Below are 16,241 nucleotides of genomic sequence, written 5' to 3' on the forward strand. Positions count from 1 at the left end.
ATCAGCCTCAAGAGACCTCCTAAACGATCGGTCTTTCCGACGTGGGACTTGTCCCTAGTCCTTCAGGCCCTTAGTACTAACCCGTTTGAACCCTTGGAGGAAGTTCCTTTGAAAATTTTGTCCCTTAAGGTATTGTTTTTGGTAGCCATCACGTCTGCCAAAAGAGTGGGAGAACTTCACGCCCTATCCTCCTCAGATGAATTCACCATTTTTCATGAGGACAAAGTGGTTCTTTACCCAAGACCATCTTTTCTTCCAAAGGTTTTATCTTCAAAAAATGTTAATCAGCCTATTGTTTTACCTTCCTTTTTTAGTGCGCCCTCATCTCTTCAAGAGCACAGATGGCAAAAGTTGGACGTCAGAAGAGCGTTATGTATATATTTAAACAGAACAAAGGAGTTCAGAGTTTCGGATCACCTGTTTGTTAATTTTCAGGGTCACCAAAAGGGCAAGGTGGCTTCCCGTGGGACCTTATCTCGTTGGCTTATTCAGGCTATCGATTTGGCATATTCTTCCTCAGGTCTGCAGTCTCCTGCTACAATCAAGGCCCATTCTACTCGAGCAATGGCTACCTCATGGGCAGAAAGAGCACTTGCATCTCCAGAAGTCATTTGCAAGGCGGCATGCTGGTCGTCCTTCAACACCTTTATCAAGCACTACCGGCTAGACATATTCTCTGCCTCTGAAGCTGCTTTTGGGCGTAAGGTGTTACAAGCCGTCGTGTCATAGGTCCCGCCCAGAGGGATTCTTGCTATATCCCAGAGGTTACTGCCACCATATGACAGAAAAAACAGAAATTTTTACTTACCGTAAATTCTTTTTTTCTTAATATGGTGGCAGTATTATTACCCTCCCTCTTTATTAAAGAATTTTTTGCATTGGATTGTTTGCTTGTTCTGGTTTTCTTTACTTGTTACGTACTGCGGTAGGTTTTGCGGGTTCAGTATTTATACCTAAAGGGGGAGGATCCTTTTAAAAAAGCTTGTTAAAGGTCTTGTCCACAGGGAGGAGCAAAACCCAGAGGTTACTGCCACCATATTAAGAAAAAAAGAATTTACGGTAAGTAAAAATTTCTGTTTTTGAAGTGGTCTTGGCTTGTTCCAAGAGCAATTTTGCTCCTCAAAAGAGCGTTTGTACTGACTAGCAAACTTATGAAATGGAACAATAAATTAAAATGATCTTTGAAGGCTTCTCTTTCTCCCTTCAGCGACATACTGAAATAGATAGCAAGAGGGTTAAAAGCAAATAATAATAATCTGATAAATATGAAATGTTTCTACGGGGCTCTCAATGGGAGTTCAATCTACATAGAAGACGTTTTATTTACTCAAACTGCTTTAGCATCACAACAGGGCTCATTATGTTTTTCTTCCAACAATCAAGTAGGAAATTCCATTTGATTTTTTTTTTGCCATTAGCATTAGATCCTACTGATGTTTGTGGTGATTGAGTACTGTTGTCACAGTATTGCCATGTCTTACAGCAAAGCTTATGAAATCGTTCTACATTATTTATCAGCTCTGTGACAACTTCTGATGGCTCCGGCTTCCTATAATTACGTGTTTTTTTTTTATTTTCCAAATGTGCAGCTTTGCACTGATCTGCCAGCATCTATAAACCTGTAATTTTCAATGTTATATTTTCATTCAAGCTGCACAAAGACCCATGTTATCAAACCCCCTTAGGTTTGTAACAGCCATAGTATTTAATAGCTCTTTGGTCACTTCCACTGCTAATCTGACCCAAGGGACTAAGAGGAGGCAGCTACTTGTGAACATTCTGATTAGGCATCATAGAAGGAAGGGGAGAATCGTGCAAAGTAAATGCTAGAGTTGGCATTTAAAAATTGAGTAAATTAATGAGGGCTAGAGATTGAAATTGCAGCTTTAAAATAATTTATGAAAGCAAAGAGCTGTTCTGGAAGGACAGGTTGAGAGTGAATGGATTTGTATGGCTGTCTTTGCGTGCCCCCCTCCCATTTTCTCTTGCTTTTGCTGCAGGCCCCCTCATTTCTTTTCTACCACAGTCCCCTCTCCCCACTCCCACCACAGGCCTCTCCCCTGTCTCTGGTTGCCACCATAGGTCTCTGGCTCCCGCTGCAGCCGCCCCCTTCCTTTCTCCTTTTCCTGGCTTCCACTGCTGGTCCCCTCCCTCTCCCCTTTCTCTGCCTCCCACCATAGGCCTATCATCTTTTTTTGTTGTCCTTCTGCAGCCCTCATTCCATTTCTCTGGCACATGTCGTAGGCCCCAGCGGCCACCTTCCCTTTCTCTGGTTCCTGCTGCATGCACCCTTTCCCTTCTTAATTTCTAGCTGTAAAGTGGTCACTGAAGTAGGGCCTGGGGAAAGTCCAAACACTATAACTATTCTTCCTTCTATTTACTTAATGTTTGAATGCTAAATTAGGGTCCCCAGAAGCCCATCTCATGTGTGCAGCTTAGGCTGATGAGGAAGCATTAGCCCTAGCGGTAATGGGTAGCTATGATTGGCTCTGAATATCAGCTGATCGATTTCAGCCTGTCACAGTGCTCATTGCTGATATGAATTTGTATGGCTAGAAGGAAGTGTCTAACCTGTGTATTAGCCACAACTACAGTGGGGATGAGACTGTGGAAAGCCAGGGACAGTCATTCAGTGATATACTGATTAAAAATGGTGGGACCGTGCCAGGGGACTCCAGGCCCTATAACCAATTCAATGAGATAAAAATTTTATAGTTCCTGATCCCTTCGTGGCTCTAATATTACATGTAGAGCTACTAATTATATAACCACCCTTAAGGTGTTGTTAAACAATTTTACAATGTACTACAGTATAATAACACAGGTAAGCTAGGTTCTAGGAGTCTGATGGTGAATTAATGAAAGATGCTTTGCCCTAAGTTGTTCAGGCTTCCTGTCTGTCTCCTTATACATTGTTTAGTCACAAACTAGAATTTTGATTGGCGGTTGTATGCATTCCTCTTGTTCTGAAAGTATCACAGGTTTATTTTTTCTTCGGTAGATTAGTAATCATTCAAACTGGTGGTGGTTTATTTTGCAGATGGGTTTTATTTCATATATTTGTTTATTTCTAGGATTATCTGATTGCTTTGTCACTTCAGCAAGAACAGCAGAATCAAGATATTGACTGGGAACAGATCCCAGAAGGTATTAGTGACTTGGAGTTGGCCAAAAAACTTCAGGAAGAGGAAGATAGACGAGCATCACAATATTATCAGGAACAGGAGCAAGTACCGTCTCCTGCACCCGAGCAGGTATATATCTTAAGTCTGCAATAATCCAAATGATATGCCACACTCATGATATTTTGCCCTAAATTTACTGAAAGTGCCAAAATATTTGTAAAACACAAATTGAGACCCAAGATCACATGCAGTAAAGAAACCCTCACATTCAATTTGTAGTCTGAATTCTGCTTAGTGTCACGCTCTCTTTCCCACTGAAAAACGAATATTTGTTAAAGATAAAATCTTTTATGAAATACTCATTTTGACTGTGTGTTGGAATTTTACTGAGATTTCAAACCAGACAAGACCAATACAGAAACAAAGTAGGGGCTAGTTTTGTTGCGACAAGCATTTACTCAGCTACTCACTTAAGTTGACTGAAACTAGACATGTATTATAGCTTGTTAGCTGGTAGCCGTGAATTAATTTAACTTTATTGGAAAATATCTTCTGCTGTCTAACAGAAGTTGGTAAATGATTATTGGGTATATCTACAATTGACCCTGAATGTTAATCCGCTTTATTCATTTATTCTTTAAAGCCAGGGCAGCCGTCTCCTGCAGCTCAGAGTCCATCCAGTGGTCGGCCCCCAGGGAGCAGTGAAAGGAAACGGAAAGAGACGAGAGAAAAGGAGAAGGAAAAGAATACTTGTGTCCTTTTATAGACTTGTCAAGGTCTAAGTTTGATATTGCAGGAAACACGAAGGCATAGACATGAAAAAGGAGGAGACATCTGTTAATATGCCATCTGTGCCTGAAGAAACCCCTGCTCGGTTTCCGTTTGGAAAGGGGGAATTTGCTACAAACAGACTTGCTTCAGATTCACCCACCACACTCTAACCTTCTGTAATTTCAAACCCCTTGGTTCATGCATCATATTGTTAATGTTATAAACTAACAATGTATTCCAGCTGTCATCCATAGTACAGTTTTCAATATTTAACCTGAATCAATTACTTCATATTTTACTCTGAAAACAGAAAAACCACACAATGTATTTTGCCCCAGTAAGGCCTTGGTATGACTCAAGGGGTGGGGGCTGCAAATAGTTCTGGGCTCTGTAATCTTCTGGATTTTCTGCAGCTGCTCTGTGTGCTTTACATTTAGCATACCTGCCTAAAACTACTTATCTGCAAGATCTTATGGCATTTGAAGTAACAGATCAGCCCAACTTTATTCTTGTGGTGGTTGTAGTAATTAGCTGTTTAGAGTGAACCAAGCTAATATTTACTTCAGAACATTCACTGTGTCATACGGGCGCTGTACCCAAAATATCAGGTTAAAATATTTTGTGACAAACTTTTTTAACCTAATGGACCAGAATGACTAGTGTTTTTTTTGTCTGGTTTTGAATATAATGTGCTACATGTTGAAGAAAGAAGACCAAGAGGAGTTTTTTTTTCCCTTTCAGAAGAAAGACTAACTCAATAAATGACTGTTACATCTTGCACTACTCTTTGATCGGCGGTGTGCATGTCCCATTAAGTGGTGAGATTAACTGAATGGTTCAATCAAGTCTTGAATTATAACTACTCATAGCTCATCCTTTTAAGTTTTCACCAGCCCTCCCAGCTTTTGAATCCCCTAGCTTTGCTACCTGAATTCAGGCTGCAATTAATATGGGCCTTTTAATTAATAGTTCCTTAGCAGGGTGTTTTTCTTATGCTAGAGGAAGTGTCCCTACATCTGTTTTTATACTAAAATGGTTTTAGTTGGGATAAAACATGTGTTCCCTGTGTTGAACAACTAGATTGACAAAGTAGGTCAAAGTGTGATATAGGCAGTGAACACTGCACTATGTTCTGGTTATAGGGGCATGATAAGCTCCGACCACATGTTGCTGTTAGACTTGTGCACCATCCTTTAGTTTTGGGTCAAACTGGTTTAAACAGCTGTATAAGCAAGTCCAGCAATTCTTTCTTTGAGTCATTTGTTGCTTTCATGCCTTTTGTATATTGTTACATATTTCAATTATAAGATGTTAAAAAACGGATCAGTTCAAAAATAAACCTAGGTTCCAGGAAGTGCACACAAACCTTTCTTTGGTTCAATCTGTATATCTGACACTTCTCCCTGTGCATTTGGTTATAAAACATGAAGAACCTTGGCAGCTAGAACAGACAGTCCCCTTTCTGACTTAGACTTTAGCTTATTATCACCATCTATAAAAGACTTGTGCACAAAGTCTTTTGCGCCAGTATGAACATCAATTTCTTTTTAAACTATGCCCCAAATACATTTCAGTCTGGTATTTACTTGGAGTCTTAAGATCATTTGGATTTAGATAAAGGGATTTGATCAAACACCTGAAATTCATATTAACTAGTACCTTTTTCATATTGTACCTCTTCAGTTAGGGCAGGGTTTCTCAACCCAGTCCTCAAGGACCCCCTACCAGTCCAGGATTCAGGCATTACCCTGTTGTGTCTAAAATGTTTGTTCCCCCTAAAAACCCTGGACAGCTCAGGAGGACTGGGTTGAGAACCCCTGCGTTAGGGGAAGGAACAACAAGTCCCCTGCTGCTCCCACAGGAAACTTTAATAATGAACTCTAGGTTTTACTTTCAAGTAAATGCCTGTTCCCAGCAAGATCAGGAGTGATAGAAACCTAGACTAGTGACCTCCCAGGCAAAATGACAATGTAATCTGAGTTCACCATCATGGATGAGCAAGGCAAGTAAAATCATCCTCCAGTTTCACTGCAGTCTGGTACCAATTAAACCACTGCGTTAAATTCACAGGTTTATGCACGTTAGGGTGTTAATCCTACACCTTCCACTTGTTCTCCAGGTTTCTCAAATTTGATAAAGTTCATATTGGGTGCAGGCTCTCTACTGAAAGTGCAATTTAGTCACACCCACCTATTCCAGCCATTACCTGCCTGCTGCAGGCCCTGAATTGTGCACACCTATTTTGGTCATTAAAAATGCATGTGTTCCAAGTATGCAGTAACAAGCAAGGTGGGGCCAAATGCCCGGCTCTTCACCATACCACTCACTGCTATAATGGCTAATTTAAATCACAACTCTGGTCTTTCTTCAAACCATTGCCAGCTCATCCTACCTCTGTCCCCTGCACTCTTCATGAGCAGTTAGGCAGTCTTGTCTTCCAAGGGTGGTTAGTTGCTTTAGGTTCCTAGTAGGCTCCCTTGTTTGCCCAGGTCACTCTCCTCTTGCTAGTACTTTTCAGATTGAGAAAATGTGCACACTTATTTGGGGAATACTTCCATCCAGGTGCCTCCAAGTAGGGAATGCCAGTTCCCAAATACATCCAGTAGTTTTAGATACAAATGCCAGGGCACACCTGGGGTTTGTTTAAAGAGGCAGTCTTTTATTCAGGAGTACAGAAAATGGAAACGTTTGACACCTTTCACAAAGGAGTGGGTGGTACCAAAATGTCTATTTTCTGTCACTATATTCAACACCCAACAAAACAAATAAATGCACTCTGAAAATAAATGTAAAAGTGAAACTTTTTTATTTACTTAAACCACCTAAAAATTATACAGGACATCAATAAGAAAACAAAATTGGCCAGGATTCACAAATAAGGAGCACATTGTAACATTACCTACCAGAAACTGAGGGGGGGAGAAATATGCAGGAATCTACAGAATTGAAGGCAATTCACATTATTTAAACTGCAAAAGGAGTTAAAAGACTATTCTAGAACTTGAAAAAAACACAAGTTGTGGTGTCTAATTTCTATTTAACATTATTTCAACTGTTTCACAATGGCCAACAACATTAAACTGCAAAACAGCTTATTTTAGGCCAGATAGATCCAAGTGTTTTGGTGACAAGATGTCCAACAGAGCAAGAGTCAAGAAGTTGTGATAACTCAATTCGACCATTAAAATCCTTCTACTGTAGAACATACAATTAAAATGGCTTAAAAAAAAAAAAATGCTATATGCACTGACCATGGCAGTCAATGAAAAAAAAAAAAGGAATAGTCCTGGTGGATTTAGTACAGTTTACAAGAAATTAATACATTCGCATTAACAAGTAGTAGAAGACTCAAAATCTTCTTGGAGGTGCTCCCTTAAATGACTTGAATCCTGAGCCACCGCCTCTTTGCATGGATCCCCCGGGAATCTGCACAACTCTGATTGGTGCATTGCTGGAAAGAGAAAAATAGGGTCTATTAAACTATGTACATACCACAGACATGGGCAGAAAAATAAGGAATATTTCAGTCTGTTCTGAATTAATGCAAGTACTTTAGAGTTTATCAATTAAAATACAAAAACATGAGCATTTATAGGGGGGGAAAAAAACTAAATATATACAAAACAAAAACTCTCACCTCCAAGTTTGTCCAATGTTTACAAGAGGACATTGTTGGTACTTAAAAGAAACTTTCAAATCATAACCACACCAACTTTACAGTAGTGTCTATGACACAAATTATCCTTGGGTTCCATCAATGGGCAGAGACAACACACCCATAGCACCTTAACCAAGTTTGATGAGTGGTACTACAGTGCCTAGAGTCTCACTAATTTGTATCATTCAAAGTCAAAATAGTATGCTGAACTGCATGTCTTGCAAAAAAATAAAATAGTTTACATGAATTACACTCATACAGGTCAATACCTGGAATGTGAAGCCATCATGCCTCCACTGCGGCCTTCTGGTAATCGTCTATCATATCCACTCCCACGAGAACTTGGACCGTGCCAGTCTTTTCTTGGAACTCCATCTCGTGCCTGGCGATCCACAACAACATGTCTTGCTTCATTAAAATGCTGTTTAAAAAAACCAAAATAAAGTTATAGAAAGTTTAAGTTTGTGGCATTTATTTAATGTTCTTTTGGTGGTGAGTAAATAGGGGGCTAGGAGACAACAAATACAGGGTGCGCTAAATAAAATAAAGGGAGATGAAAAGGTTTTTATAGGTACAATGTGAACCTTGAGTGAGTGTTCTTATGCTCTTTCTTTGGGATCTCAGTAGTCGAATATGGAATACAAAAGCAGAGAGGGGAGACCAATAGTGCAAAACCGTAATGCGGAAAGGATCACGAACAACAGACGGGGAGAAGTGCCAACTTACAATTTAAAGAGCTAAGCCCAGCTCTAGGTAAAACAGCATACAGTGGTATTTAGTACTCCCCACATGTAGGATATTGCTGGACAATTGGAGGTGTCTTCACAAGATTCTTTACACCATCCCAGACAGACGTCAGCATAAAAATAAATAAAAGATGGAAAAACCCAATGGTGCAATCAATAAGTTTGGTAATACTGCAACAACAGACAACACTGAGGTCCTAAGAGTGCCAACTTACAATTTAAAGAGCTATGACCAGCTCTGAGTAAAACAGCATTCAGTGGTATTTTAACTCCCCACGTGTAGGAAATTCCTCTAATGATGCTTGCAGTGCCAGTCTTATGAAAATAAAATCACAAGAAAGGGCCCATAGTGTTTTCCATATATAAAATGACAGTGGAATAAAAATGAAACTTACTCAAATACTAAAAAACAAATCAGCCAGGATAAAACAGCAACATATAAAGTAAATGTACTAACCAAAGATAAGTGGTAGTCACAAAATACTTTAATTAAAAACAAAGTAAAAATACAACGCGTTTCGCCAAACAGGCTTTCAAGCCTTTTCACACTTAAAGCCTACTGTTTGGCGAATTTTTACTTTGTGACTACCACTTATCTTTGGTTAGTACATTTACTTTATATGTTGCTGTTTTTTTAAACAAGATCCAGTACTTCAAAAGAAATCCCTGGTGGTGATTATTCCACTCACGCTTGGTTCATAGAGCAGTGTGGCTGCTCTAAACACTGTAAGTACGTTTAATTTTTATTCCACTGTCATTTTATATATGGAAAACACTATGGGCCCTCTCGTGATTTTATTTTCTTAAGACCGGCACTGCAAGCATCATTAGAGGAATATCCTACACGTGGGGAGTTAAAATACCACTGTATGCTGTTTTACTCAGAGCTGGTCATAGCTCTTTAAATTGTAAGTTGGCACTCTTAGGACCTCAGTGTTGTCTGTTGTTGCAGTATTACCAAACTTATTGATTGCACCATTGGGTTTTTCCATATTTTATATATTTTTATGCTGACGTCTGTCTGGGATGGTGTAAAGAATCTTGTGAAGACACCTCCAATTGTCCAGCAATATCCTACATGTGGGGAGTACTAAATACCACTGTATGCTGTTTTACCTAGAGCTGGGCTTAGCTCTTTAAATTGTAAGTTGGCACTTCTCCACGTCTGTGTTGTTCGTGATCCTTTCCGCATTACGGTTTTGCACTATTGGTCTCCCCTCTCTGCTTTTGTATTCCATATTCGACTACTGAGATCCCAAAGAAAGAGCATAAGAACACTCACTCAAGGTCCACATTGTACCTATAAAGACTTTTTCATCTCCCTTTATTTTGCGCACCCTGTATTTGTTGTCTCTTGTTCTCTCCATTCTTTGAAGGGTTTGAGGGTTACCCTTCCTTTCAGGTGTGCAGCTCTATCCCCCCTTGTGATCAGTACTGTAGCGCTGTTCCCCTCCCTTTCTATTTAATACATTACATACTAGTAATTAATTTGGTTTGCATACACGGAGTAGCACTCTCATTAGGATTCCAAATGATAATTAAAAAAAATATGCAACTGCCTGCATTCCTGTTCAATCCGCTTTATGCAACTCCCATTAATATATTGTGGTTGCCGATTCAAGTTTCTGATATACTAAAGGAACACTATACCAACATGTATTCCTGACACTATAGAGCTAGTGTAAATATTTAGTGCCCCCTCCCCCCCACCGTCGAGTGAAAAAGTAATTGACTTGGGACGTGGCCTAGCTGTCTATGAAGAAAGTCGCACACTAGGCAGGGGAACATGTTACTGTCCCTCAGGCGTCGGGTCGAGGACCTGGATCACAGGAGCAGAAGGCAAAATATTCGGGTCAGGGGACTCCCTGAACCAGACTCCGAGCCTCTGTCCACCACCCAGATCTCGCTGTTGCGTCAGCTCTTGGGCCAGGAAGCACCAGAGGATATACGCCTGGACAGGGCCCACCAGGCAATAGGGCAAGCCAGGCCAGACAGTAGGCCACAGGACGTGATCCCCAGGGCAAGCCAGGCCAGATTGTAGGCCACAGGACGTGATCCGCTGCCTCCATGCCTTCCCGCTTAAGAGCAAATCAAGGCAGCTGCCAGGAACTTACCCTCTATCCAATTTCGGGGCGCAGAACTGTCGCTTTTCCAGGACCTATCGGGCCTTACCTTGGACGCCAGACGGGCCCTCAGGCAGATTACCACAACTCTCCGGGACAAGGAAATACCCTACAAATGGGGTTTCCCCTTTAACCTACAGGCAGGCAAGGTACTACCTGGCAAGCGATCAAACAACGTCCCGCCCGTCCCATTTTTTGTGAATCATTTAAACACCAAGAAGGCGGGGGTGGCTATCCCAATTGCCAACATGATCCCTTTCCAGTACCTGTCTGATCCAGGGGGCAGTTGTTTCTGAAATGCACTATTGCCAGTCGTCTCTACACAAGCGCGCACCTTGAAAGCCCTGGAACGTTTCAGAGAAGGTATACTTATCGCAGCAGGTGACCTAAACATGGCACTGAACCCGCGCTTGGATACATCTAGAGGCTCCTGCTCACTACCGACACAAAGCTCTCATAGCTCTTAGGAACTCCCGCATAGCCAATACCTGTGCCTGGAGGGTGGCCCACCTTGCTGACCGAGATTTCTCGTACTACACCACCGCTACAGTAGACTGAACTATATTTTTATTTCCCAAGAATATGCTCTTGAAAACGAGCGAGATCCTGCAGGCTACGTGGTCTGATCATTCGCCGATCTTGACCTGCATACACTCCCCATTGCATAAACTGAGGGACAGGCAATGGAAGTTCAACGAACAGATCCTAGAGGAAATGGAAGAGACGGCAGTGGCTAAGACGACCCTACAACTATACTTCAAGGAGAATGACACGCCAGACATGGCCCCTTGGGAAGCACACAAATGTGTGATTCGGGGTTACTTCATTCGCTAGTGCACCCAAAGGAAAAAGGCCCAGAGGCAACCAGTTACAGAGCTCGCGCCGAGTAGCCACCCTATCAACGGACAACTACAAGGCTCTCCTAGAGTCGCGGCAAGCCCCAAGGCAACTGCTCTCCTAGGACCTCCTCCACACCATTCGCAGGTCCCGCAGATATTTTTACGAACACTCGGACAAATGTGGGAGGCGACAGCGGAAGAGGCGTCTCTCCCACATTACCAAAATTTGTGAACAGGGGGACCGTATCACGCAACTTCCCGACCATCGTGGGTGCATTCCACCGCTACTACACTGACCTCTATAATACAGACATGCTCTGATGCGGCAGCCCGAGCGAGGTGCGCGACTAGAGTAACCGCATATCTAGAGCAACATGCCCTCTATCCCCCCTTCTGTTTGCCCTCTCCCTGGAACCCTGGGGAAAAGCCACTCATATCCTGGCAGAGGTTGCCGGACCCAGGACGGGGGCGCGAGGGCTATGAAGAGGCGGTGCAGAAGACCTGGGGACGCCGGACACACGTGTATCGGAAAGGAATTTTTTTTCCTTCCCCTCTTCCTCCAGCACTACTTTCCCCTCCTGGGCAGGGCAACTGGGGCGGCCCTGGGCCCCACCTCCCGGGCTGACCTGGCATGGCAGAGGTGTGCTTCTGAGAAATTTGTCTCTAATGCAGCTGTCGAATCACCAGCCTTAACTCCTCACCTTTAATCTTTATGGCTCCACATAGTCCACCTCCTGATGTCTGCCTACAGGCAACGGAAAGATACAAATATACTAATATCCATCGCAACTGTGCACCCCAATTTACATGTAACACATAAAATGACACATGGGGGATGCCGGGGAGGAATGATAAATTAGGGGTGTTTTCCACCCCAGGCCACTCGAGACACGTAGACCAATACTACATTAGAGGAACCCCACAGCCATGATTTTCGATAAGGGCTAATGCTTTTACCTAATGAAACACTTAAACGGTGACCCAGATTTGCTCGACCACTGCTCTTGTCAGACCAATAACTATCACTACTTGTTTGAAATTATGCTTGTACCACTGTTAGAACACCATGTCAGATGAGTGATTCTTACTACTGTTACATACAAGTGTTGACTTTGAACCACTTTTGTGAACTTTACTGCACAAACGATGAAATCAAAAATAAAGACTGTCAAAAAAAAAAAAATTAACTTACCTTTTTTTCAACCTCCACGCTGATCTTGCCGCAGCGGGCCCCCTTCTCCGTGGCGGAGATCAATCTTTATATCAGCCAATCCGATGCTTTCACATACGAAAGCATTGGAAAGATACTGCACATGCATTGCAAAACACTGTGCTGAGCCAGTTAGCATCTCCTCAGAGATGCAGTCAGTCAACGTATCTATATAGGGAACGTTTATTTTGATGACAAGCACTGAATTAGCTAGTGAACAAACATGCCCCACAGAGCACTTGCATGCCATATACAAGTATGGGGCGGTACACAGTCACCATAGCTATAGGGACAGTTTACTTGAAAGCACCAACATGCTGACCTAGCCATATTGAAAGCTGGGTAATTTAATTCCTGGTTTATGTGCTGTTAGGGCCAAAGCCCTACACTAAAAATGCACAATGAATATAAAACCAAGACAGTAGGGACAATATTAGGACAGCATAATCACTGTTTGGCAAATTTATAAACAAATTATATTTTAGATGATCCTCACAAAGTTTTTAAAGACATTTAGAAGGTATCCATATTGGACTCTAAAAAAACAAAACACAAATACCCTTACCGGTCCACTTCCTCTGTCGCCAACAATAACGGATCGATCTCCATCTCTGCCTGTGAAGCCAGATTTACCTCCACGACCTCTAGAAGATGGTCCAGTGCCATCTCGTCCAGGTCTATCAGCCCTTTCGACTCTAAATACAAATTAATACGAGTTTAGCTCATAATCTATATGATTTATTCACACAAAGTCACAAACTAATGTATAAATTACCGTGGTTCGCGCTTATCTGCAGATATTGCTGCTTCAGCCTTCCAGTTGCTCGGTCGTGCTGGATTGGCTCCAGAATCTCTCGGATTCCGACCATGTGGGATGTCTGCAGTGCCAATTCTCCCTCTGTCATGACCTTGGGCTTGGGCTTCATTTCGATTTGAGCCGGTTCTTTCAATCCCTACTGTTCTTCTTTCGTCACGGTCCCTCCTGTCTGTGTCTCGCGGTTCATTTCTGGGCTGTACAGCTTCATTTCTTCTAGAATCACTGAAGTTCTTGTTAAAGCTGTCCAGAGGAGCAGTTCTGCCTTTTTTAGCATCACCTTGATTGACAAAGCGATCACGTCTGTAAGGATTAGAAAAAAATATTTCCGCACTAAATTGCAAAAAGCTTTCGCCAAGTGGACAGATTTTATTAAACATTAAGTCACTCACACCATAAGGGTTTTCAATGGTTAAAAAAAAAAAAAAAAAAAAAAAGGAAAAAAAAAAAGTGTTTAAATGTTTGGAATTGAATAAATGTATATTAAAAACTTATTAATAAAGTGTCATTTAGATTTTTGCTACTTCAAGTTTATGTCCCAGTGTATTTGTTGGATGGCAACTGTGAATGAGAAAATTTAAGGCAAAGCTGTATTAAACCTGGGTATCGTAACAGAACAGAGGCATCCCCCCACCCTACATCAACAGTAATGACAACATTTTCACAGCATCTAGAAATTTTTAGAACTTTTAACTTTAAAATACAATTAAAGATATCTAGAAGACACCATGGCAACTTCACCTCAGTGAAGTGGTTAACTTGTCTAGATGTCTTGGGCCCCATCTTACCTCATGAGGTTAAAAGGAACACAAATGTGCATTCCTGACCCTATAGTGCTAAACATGCAGTTTAGCAACCTCCCATTGCCACCCGTAAAAAGGTAAAACTCACTTTACCAGTGCCACGCTGGTAACCCAGTTCTAGCCCCATCCCTGATCCTTCTCTTTGTATGCAATCAGAATTTACTATCTATTCATCTCTATGACAGTTCAATGTCTCCAAGCAAAGTGTGTAGACACTAAATGTGAGTGCTGCACCCAGGAAGTACCTCTAGTGGCCGCATGAGTGACTGCCACTAGATGTATCACTGGATGGTAATGTAAACATTGCCTTTTCTCTGAAAACAACATGTTTACAGCCTGTAAATGCAGTCTTTTTGCTCTAGTCACCAGAACAATAATATTAAGCTGTACTTGTTCTGGAGACTATAATGTAATTTTAAACAGTTTCCAGAAGGGTAAACCCCAAAGTTCAGCGCCTCTGCCTCAATGTGGAAGCTTTTCCCTTGGGCACCGTGAGGTTCAGCCATTTACAAAAACTTTAGTCTTAATTAAGTTTAATGAATGAAGTTAAGTAGCATCTGCTCCAGAAAGATACTATGTACTCGGCGACACACACCAGTAGGAGTATGGCAAACCATTTTACAAGTAACAAGAGATCACAGGAAAAGAAAATCTGTCTGGTCTTTGTTTTAACAGAATTTTGTGACACAAATATTTGTTAGTCACACTTGTTTGTGTGAGTATATTATTAAAAAGCAGAAGTAAAAGGGCAAAGTGTTCATGGAAGTGTTACCTTTCAAAAGTAGATACCGATGAACCCTCAGGGTACCGATTTCTGTCCCTATGATCAAAGTCATTGAATCTGTTCTGTGGTCTGTTGTAATCAGACCCATGACTGAAGCGGGAATCTGTGTCCATTGTCATTTTTTTGCTCTCACTCCAGAAAGGATCATCTCGCCTGGGAAAAATAGGAGGAAAAATATATATTAACGGTTTATTTCAGAATTACCACTTCTGTTCTGCACAGTAACAATTTCCAGACCACTGATTAGAAGTTTAATACCAAAAAGGGAAAAAGTGATACAGCTATAGTAAAATCCAGTTTTGGAATACACGTTTAACATCTTTTAAAAGGACAAAAGGTGACGATATATGGGCAGCAATGGCTTGTTTGACAACCCCAGCAAGGTGCCAATCATTTTACATAAAAGCACAAACTGGAACGATTATACGAATAAACTACTCTTCCAGTGCAACTATTTTGGCCTTAAAAGTGAAAGTCAGTATAAATTCCCAATAGTTTTCACTTTAGTAAATGGTCATGTGAGACTGTATGGCGTTTACGGTTTAAACAAATATACTTTGAAATCATGGACATGAATCACAAATGTACTTTAGCAATCAGAGTAGACAATTTGAAAAATTAAGAATTACTTTAGAAGAGTCCACCCCAACCATTTGCAGATGAAATAAGTTTTAATTACCGGTGATCAACATCCCGTGGCCGCTTCAACGAGTTTCTCTTCTCTTGTTCAAAGCGAAGATGTTCTTGTTGCCTACGCAATTCTTCTCGTTCTCTGGCAATGCGCTCTGCTTCTTTGCGGCGTTCCTTTACAACAAAGTAAGTTTTTTACATTTTAGTTACAAAATTGCTTTGGCTTAAAATGGAACAAAAACTTTCCAAAACTGAAATACAAATCAAAAGAGCAATTATTCCGTAAGGACAAATCTTCCAAACACCCGGCAAAGATTCATTGTAGTTATTAATCTGTATTATGTTTGTTTGCAAGGAAGCTGGCAAAAAGTGTTTTTTTGGAATGATTTATGTAAATATGAAAATTTACTTAAAGGAACATGCATCACTGAGACAATGGTCTCATTCAAAAGCTTTAGCTGCCAATGAGAGACAAGATTGTTATACCCACATTTGCTAACAAGCATGTTCACCTGCTACTTTCTTATGCTTTACACACTCACTCCATTGGAGGGCACTGATCTTACCAGAGTCCTATTCCTAGGAATGCAGGAAAAGTGCATTGTGCACGCTTGACAGATTTACACATATGCAGTTGGAAGATCTCTTAAACTTGCAACATGCTGAACAGTGTGATTCATGCAGAGCAGGGTCCAGTGTCAGATTTCTCTCTCCTGCTGCACATCTGATGCCCTGTTT

The 16,241-nt window shown here is 41.3% G+C and overlaps 2 protein-coding genes across 4 annotated transcripts in view; one reads left to right on the forward strand and one right to left on the reverse strand.

Annotated features, from left to right (window-relative positions):
• Window positions 1-4,894, forward strand: part of MINDY2 (MINDY lysine 48 deubiquitinase 2) — a 70,866-nt gene extending 65,972 nt beyond the window's left edge. Inside the window, exons 8-9 of the mRNA XM_063445706.1 lie at window positions 3,075-3,254; window positions 3,769-4,894. Of these exons, the coding sequence (XP_063301776.1) occupies window positions 3,075-3,254; window positions 3,769-3,891 (303 nt within the window). The 3' untranslated portion in view covers window positions 3,892-4,894. The remainder of the gene's footprint in view (window positions 1-3,074; window positions 3,255-3,768) is intronic.
• Window positions 4,895-6,685: 1,791 nt separating this feature from the next.
• Window positions 6,686-16,241, reverse strand: part of SLTM (SAFB like transcription modulator) — a 64,390-nt gene continuing 54,834 nt past the window's right edge. For all 3 annotated transcript variants that reach the window (XM_063449108.1, XM_063449107.1, XM_063449109.1), the window contains 6 exons: window positions 15,553-15,677; window positions 14,862-15,026; window positions 13,248-13,589; window positions 13,038-13,167; window positions 7,824-7,975; window positions 6,686-7,347 (listed from right to left, as the gene is read on the reverse strand). In XM_063449108.1, the coding sequence (XP_063305178.1) occupies window positions 7,245-7,347; window positions 7,824-7,975; window positions 13,038-13,167; window positions 13,248-13,589; window positions 14,862-15,026; window positions 15,553-15,677 (1,017 nt within the window). In that variant the 3' untranslated portion in view covers window positions 6,686-7,244. The remainder of the gene's footprint in view (window positions 7,348-7,823; window positions 7,976-13,037; window positions 13,168-13,247; window positions 13,590-14,861; window positions 15,027-15,552; window positions 15,678-16,241) is intronic.

Source organism: Pelobates fuscus, chromosome 3 (genome assembly GCF_036172605.1).
Source record: "Pelobates fuscus isolate aPelFus1 chromosome 3, aPelFus1.pri, whole genome shotgun sequence".
Lineage (NCBI taxonomy): Eukaryota > Metazoa > Chordata > Amphibia > Anura > Pelobatidae > Pelobates > Pelobates fuscus.